Genomic DNA, 6,665 nt, shown 5'->3' with positions numbered 1-6,665 from the left:
TCTATTTTCAGACGTCCTGAAATACGCATTACATTCTATAAATGGATGTACTAATTTTTATAACATTATTAAATTATCCTTTTGACTAAATAAATGCACTAGTTATAGATTATTATTTTGTCTTTTTAATATATTTAAAAATTCACTCTTATTAGTACAATAAAAAATTATTAAAATTTCACTATTATAAAAAGTCGAATCCCCTGAATAGGTTAAGAATTTTAGAATAGAGTGAGTACAAACATTCAACAACTAATTAAGCAATGGGAATATATAACTTACACAAGTGAAAAATATATTAATTTGCTTCTCGGGACGAACCAGACTTCGCTCCAACCTCATCCTGGATTTCGCCTCTGTGTTTGATGAAAGTAAGGATGGCAACGGGACGGAATTGGGGCCGGTTTGGCTAAACCTACTTCGCCCCATTAGAAAATTCGTCATACCAACTTCGCTCCTACTCTGGGACGAGTTTCTAATAAGTATCCCGTCACTACTCCGGTAGATAAAATACCGATTCTACCTCGCGTACTCCTTTTAATTGTAGGCTGGGATGGTTTATGCTACTTTTATTATGTAGTTAAAAAAAACCTAGCTCAATATGATCAAACTGGGATAATAAATAAGTTGACCAAACTTTTAAATTACTAAAGTAATGAATATTAATACATTAACTTACACTTCCAACAAAATAACAAGCTCCTACAAATATTATATATATATATATATATATATATATATATATATATATATATAAATAAATTTAAAGGTACATATATAATTGGAACGGGTTCATTACTAAATTTGGCCACCCCAAACTCGTTTTCAATTTTCAATTATTTTATCATGCCTGTCCCAAAATTCTTTTGGAGGTACAATATTTGCCCCATTATGGATGAGAAGGGGGCAGAAACGGGAGAAATTGTCATCCCTGAATAAAACTCATTGGTCTTGGTCGATAATTTTTACTTTCTTGAAATTAAATAATCTGATGCACATGTTTTGTTGCTGTAATATGTTGTACAAACGTGCAATTAGATTGTCCCAAGAACAAAGCAGCGTTGACAGAGATTCAGAAAATAAGTCCTTAAGGTTTTGGTTTCGAACCATACTCTTGATTTTAAATGATGCATGTATTGTGTGGTTGATACACGTGCTTAAAAAAAAAAAAAAATCGAGATTGCAATATCAGTATTTAAACTCAGAAGATGCTTAAGAACACAAAATATAACCAGGGAAAATTATTTCAAAGGCAAAAAAAAAAAAAAAAAGAAAACAGAGAAAGAAAGAATAATAAACTTTTGGTGTCAACTTACAAACCAGCTAAGTTCCATTTTTTTCAGAGAAATGGAATCTCTAAAAAAGGTTATTACAAATAAATGAATTTTTACAGTTGGACTATTACTTTTACGCTGAGATGACCAAATTATCCATTGACGAGTTACTGTAAAATATTTTTTATAGCAGCAGCACTAACAACAAAAACAACAACTTACAACCATAGATTAAATTGAGATTGCAGTATCAGTATTTACGTTGAGATGACCAAATTATCCATTGACGAGCTATTGTAAAATATTTTTTTGAACAGCAGCAGCAACACCAACAACAACAACTTACAATTATAGATTAAATTGAGACCAAATTACCCTTTGACGACTCACTTTACCAAAGTATCGCTACTCTCTCTCACGATCTGCACACACCAAACACAGATTCGAAACCCTAGCTCTCAGCAGAATGAACTGTTCTCAAGTAACTCTCACCTTTCATATACATCTTTAATACACACACAATTTAATCTTCACTTTGATCTCTGATTCCCTTGTTTCACTCTGTTCTTACAGTCTCCGGCGAGGTGCCGGAAAGCCGGTAGTTTTGAGGAAGTCTAGGTTTCTGTTCGTGAAGCGATTGATAGAGAGACATATATCGGTATGTTCTTCTTCTTCTTTTTCTTTCTTTTTTCCTGTTTTGCGTGCTTCTTCAATACGTTTTGTTTGGTTAGTGAGAAAACCGTACGAAAAAGGAAGAGATTAAGCTTCTGAATCTTACACTTTTCATTTTGAAGTTCTTAGGGAAAGAATTCGATTTACTCAGCTTTCTAAAATCATTCGCCCCTGTAGCAAACCCACCATATTCAATCTCCCAGTTTAATCAATCACTCTCAATAGGTAAGATTGTTCTGCACTCTACTCTCTGCGTAAAAAAATAAATAAATTATATATACATATAATTTATGTAAGCCTTAATTTTAACCCTAAATTTGTAAGTCCTTAGTTTTAGCTTATGAAAAATCTAACTAATATAACTAAAATGATTATCTAATTTCTCTAAATAGTCATTCCAGTTGAGCTCCAAGCTCATATAGTGTGTGTTGCGTGAAAAGGCACCGGGAGGGTTAGATTCAAGCTGCTCTGCCTCAAAGGAAGAAGAATTGCTGGCTAATGTTGTTGTCGGCATGGACCGTTTGGGAATTGATGGAGGAATATCTTCTAATGGAAGCTCCCAGAATAACAAGGAAGATGACGAAGGTGGTGTGCAAATCAACTGCTTTTCTGAAGAGTCGGATAATGTTACTCTCCACTTTCAGATCATACGTCTTCAAAAACAGGTTGGTTTTCGTCATCGAACCTTCCTTTCATGACTTGTTTGCAGTGTCATCACTTATACAACCATTAATTTGATTATTCAATGATTTTTTCTGCTTTATATTCGGATTCAAGCAATTACTTGATACCCCATTTCACAATTGTTGGAATACTCTTATTGTTACTTGATTTTAATTGCTGAGGGTTGTTGTAATTTACTTTCAGATAAACACAGATTATTGATGTGGTGTATGCGAAGCATTGTTCAAATGCAGTAAAATTACCCAATATAAGTAGTCATCATTTGAGGTTCAAATTTGTGTTTCTGTTTTTGTGTCAGCCACTAGAGATTATGTGATTATGTAGATGATATGCAGCTTTTATTTCCTATGTGAATTTGCATTTATCATACTTTGTCACTGGATTATTATTTACTTTAACCAATCTTTTTAGATTTGGACTGTCAATGTGCTTACAGTACATAAAGAATCAAGTGAAATTGATTCTCAAGGTCTAGATTTTTGCTTTTGATTTTATGTTAATGTTGCCAAATTGAATTGACTTCATTTTTCCGAGAGATTATTAAAATTCAAAGTGTCTAGATATTGCTTGATGCTGGCAGGAACTGTGTTCTGGACTGTGGGAGATGATTCTGTTGACACTATATGAAAAATCACTTATTCTGAGGATACCATGTCAAAAGTCACTTTAACTTGTCAATTTTTTTTTGTGTGTGTGTGTCAAAAGTCACTTTCAGAACGCTCGTGGCACCCTGAACATTAGGCATTTGTTTTAAATGCAACTAACTTTGTGCAAACAAAAGAAATCAGCATGATGCACATTAGAACTCACAATTTTCTAATATATAATTTTATTTTATTTTTACTGTATTTATTTACCATTTTGTTTTTTACTTGCTATGATATCAAAACTGATACAAAGTATTACTCAGTCATAAAATGGAAAATGGGAAACTACTCAATGCTTCTGAACACAGATTAAAAAAAGACTTTCTAGTCCGTTCTTTAGCTTTCTTCTCTCTGGTGGTTCTATTTATTATGCTGTTTTTGTAGATATATGCATGGATCGGTTGCAACTCAGCCAAATTCGGAAATTTATATGCAGCTCTGCCGGCAAGACCTGTAAGTTGACAATTTCTACATCATGCCGGTCTTCCTATTTTTTCTGCCATTCATTGTTGATTCTTTGGGATAAGATTTTCTATTATTTCAGCAATAGATTCAATATCTAAAGTTTAATTTTGATAATTTAGAGAGGTAATTATAAATAACTCCATGTGTTGATAGTCTTGCCATACTTGCTTACAAATATTCAAATCATCTGTCATTGTTATTTTATTAGTCATCATCATCTTATAGTTTAATGGTTATGTGCAGAAAAACACAGTTAGTGTTACTTCCATAATTGGGGGAGCTTCTGATAATACAGGATCTGGCATTGCTTGTCGATTAGGTAAATTGTGATATGCATTAATTACTATCACAATAATTTATTTGGGTTCATGGGCTGACATGCAACTGTCCTCACAGTTTTGAAGACTGGTCTAAATGTCTTATTGGCTTGCAACATTCCAAAAAACAGCCCCATGCTTGAGGTTTAATCTCTCTCTCTCTCAATGTTTATATGAACAATATACATTTACATAAATATTTTATTTCTTAAGTTCTATTTATTCCATATTTTGTGATGTTTAGCTATTAACAAACTGACTTGATATTGTGGGTTTCATCAATCAGCCTTGTTTGGGTGCATGCGTAATTTAGCGTGTTGGATGTTCTTGTTCCTGGCTGTAATACCTTGTCTGGCCTCTTTTTTCCTTATGGTGGTTTTCAGGCAGATGCCGAGAAAAAGCTGGTGGAAAAACTAATCAATCTGGGATACGCTAGGTCAAAATCCAAAGGATGAAAGTAGCTGAAAGCTGAGACTGGTATGCTAAACATGAAAGATGCAATTAGTTTGTTTATACTTTATAGTGATTCTGCTGGCACTGTGATACCCACTATAGCCCGGGAAGCTGCAACAAGGAGTTATGGCACCATTGATGGATCATGCTATAGTGTTTTACATTCTGGTACTCCTTTTTCCAATGATCCTGTGCTTTAAAGTCCTGCTCGCGATAAGTACAACTGTTGGTAACAAGGTCTTGTTACATAAACTTTTACAAAGTTTAGTCTGTACGTTGGCTACTATATAACTGAACCATTGTTGGATACTGTTGAAGCTCTCTTCGTTCTTACACAGGTCATCAATATAATTGCTCTATATTTAAAGGGTGCAACTGGAATTGTTAGTTTGCTTATGTGCAGTCTTTCTTAAGTTGTAGTGATGTGCTTTTTGGAAATGCGCATGTTTTTGGGTTGGAAAGAAGAAGGTCCGTCACCCATTGTTAGTCCCACCTATGTGGGTTTCTTATTGGAAGTGTTTCTTTTCTTCTTGGTCATTTTGTGTGTTCCTAGGGTGTAAAGTTTTATGAGCCTATGTTTTCTAACGTTCTGCATGCACTGAAAACATATGTGATTGTAGTCAATTCCAGTCGAGCTTGGGGTGAAATGGAATCCTTTTTGCTCGAAAACTTATTGCATCCTCACTTCCTTTGCTGGGAGATTGTTATGGAACTTGGTGCTTTATGGTGCGTCATGCTGAAATAGACATGGTGACGATAAACTTTGCTTATTGTTGAGATTTGTGGTGTCTTCAAATTCGGTTCCTGGTAGTGCTCTATGCAAAATTGCAAGTATCAATTTGCATGATTCTTTCATGTAGTGGATCTAAGTTGTCATCAATTATGTTTGTAGCCTTGCTTATGCAAGGATTCCAGCTAAATTTGCTTTCGGATAGGATGAGAAGTGTTGTGGAGAGCTTCAATGATGAATCGTTGAGAGTGCGCGATTCTGATGCGTTTGGTGGACCATTCTTTGCTATATGTCTTTATTTTCGTTTATGTTTGGGTGTATATATATATACACACACAATGACATAGTTTATTAGTTCACCTAATACTTAAAAAGTATACAACAAAATAATAAAAAAACAATAGTGACCTTGATGCTGATTATTATGAAGTTTGGGAATATACATTCTAATTATAATAATTAATTAACACAACAAAAACAAAACATAACAATTACGCCATTTTTTTCCATACAAAAGGAAAAATTCATATTTCTTTCAATATCTAATATCAAACATAACAATCATAAGACATGAATTAACTTAGAAACTAGAAAAATAGAAATTATTTGATTGACTTCCTTACAATTGTAGGCTTTTTCCTCTTTCCTTTTCCTTGAGGTGTTGGAATGGGAAAAACCAAACTATCCACAATAGAAACTGCCCGTAGCCTAGCGTCGACCTCTGTTTGTCCAAGACGAGTGCACGTGTTGTTTTTGGGATTATAGATGAATAGTTTTTTGTCATCAAGTATCATCACAATTTTACCTTTCTTGGTAACACACAATAGCTTCAAAGAACTTATATGTCTCTCACGTATCCAGTGTGGGATGACAATTAACTTGGTCCAAGAATGATGCTCACCAGATTGCTCCATAGTCCACACCTCAAAATAGTTCATATCACTGGTACTAAAATATAAACTGAGGCATCCCTTCAAAACCGTCAAATCAAACATATCTCCATCATTTATACAATTTGGTGATGGCATCTCCTTGAACTTGTGATCCACCATGTCAAAGTAAACAATCACACACCCATATTGCTTCTTAGATTGGTTTGTAATGGGTTTTGCATTGCAAGAAACGAGGAGATGTTCTTTGTAGGAATCACCGAACATAAAAGTTGGTGGATCAGAGGTTCCAACCATGCCCAATCTACCGGGAGAGGGAGGTCCAACTCTAGCAGAGGTCGACGACTCTCTATTATCATTATTATTGATCAAGGCTTTATAAGCAACCATGTGTAACACTCCATTGACAATAACGCTAGAACCACTGCGATAACCCAAATAAGGGAAGTGCTTAGCCTCTGTCCAGGATTGACTTCTGAAACTGTAAACCACAAAATCTCTTGCACAGAAAAACAGCACCTTGTAATCATCCA

General features: G+C 34.4%; 1 protein-coding gene across 6 annotated transcripts; it reads left to right on the top strand.

The window, feature by feature from the left end:
- The first annotated feature begins 1,582 nt into the window (after positions 1–1,582).
- LOC132278510 (uncharacterized) lies at positions 1,583–4,908 on the top strand. 6 transcript variants are annotated; one of them, XM_059780314.1, is made up of 8 exons: positions 1,584–1,755; positions 1,848–1,932; positions 2,076–2,171; positions 2,387–2,611; positions 3,662–3,730; positions 3,986–4,061; positions 4,139–4,203; positions 4,443–4,908. In XM_059780314.1, exons 4-8 carry the CDS (start codon positions 2,459–2,461, stop codon positions 4,512–4,514), a joined length of 435 nt encoding a protein of 144 aa, XP_059636297.1. In that variant the 5' UTR covers positions 1,584–1,755; positions 1,848–1,932; positions 2,076–2,171; positions 2,387–2,458; the 3' UTR covers positions 4,515–4,908. The 6 variants fall into 6 exon arrangements, with proteins under 6 accessions (XP_059636295.1, XP_059636297.1, XP_059636293.1 ...); XM_059780310.1 differs by having other exon boundaries at positions 2,339–2,611; XM_059780311.1 differs by having other exon boundaries at positions 2,069–2,171.
- Positions 4,909–6,665: the final 1,757 nt, after the last annotated feature.

The sequence above is a fragment of the Cornus florida genome, unplaced genomic scaffold, assembly GCF_030987335.1.
Source record: "Cornus florida cultivar Cherokee Brave unplaced genomic scaffold, ASM3098733v1 CherokeeBrave_3.0.0_Hap2_Chr10, whole genome shotgun sequence".
Classification (NCBI taxonomy): domain Eukaryota; kingdom Viridiplantae; phylum Streptophyta; class Magnoliopsida; order Cornales; family Cornaceae; genus Cornus; species Cornus florida.
The sequence above is the reverse complement of the archived record's forward strand: the minus strand, read 5'-3'. Positions and strand labels throughout refer to the sequence as shown.

Coding starts and splice junctions, on each gene's coding strand:
- LOC132278510 (XM_059780312.1), top strand. CDS start 2,459: ATGGACCGTTTGGGAATTGATGGAGGAATATCTTCTAATGGAAGCTCC. Junction 4,062..4,138: donor TGGCATTGCTTGTCGATTAG/GTAAATTGTGAT, acceptor CTGTCCTCACAG/TTTTGAAGACTGGTCTAAAT. Junction 4,204..4,442: donor AAAACAGCCCCATGCTTGAG/GTTTAATCTCTC, acceptor GGTGGTTTTCAG/GCAGATGCCGAGAAAAAGCT.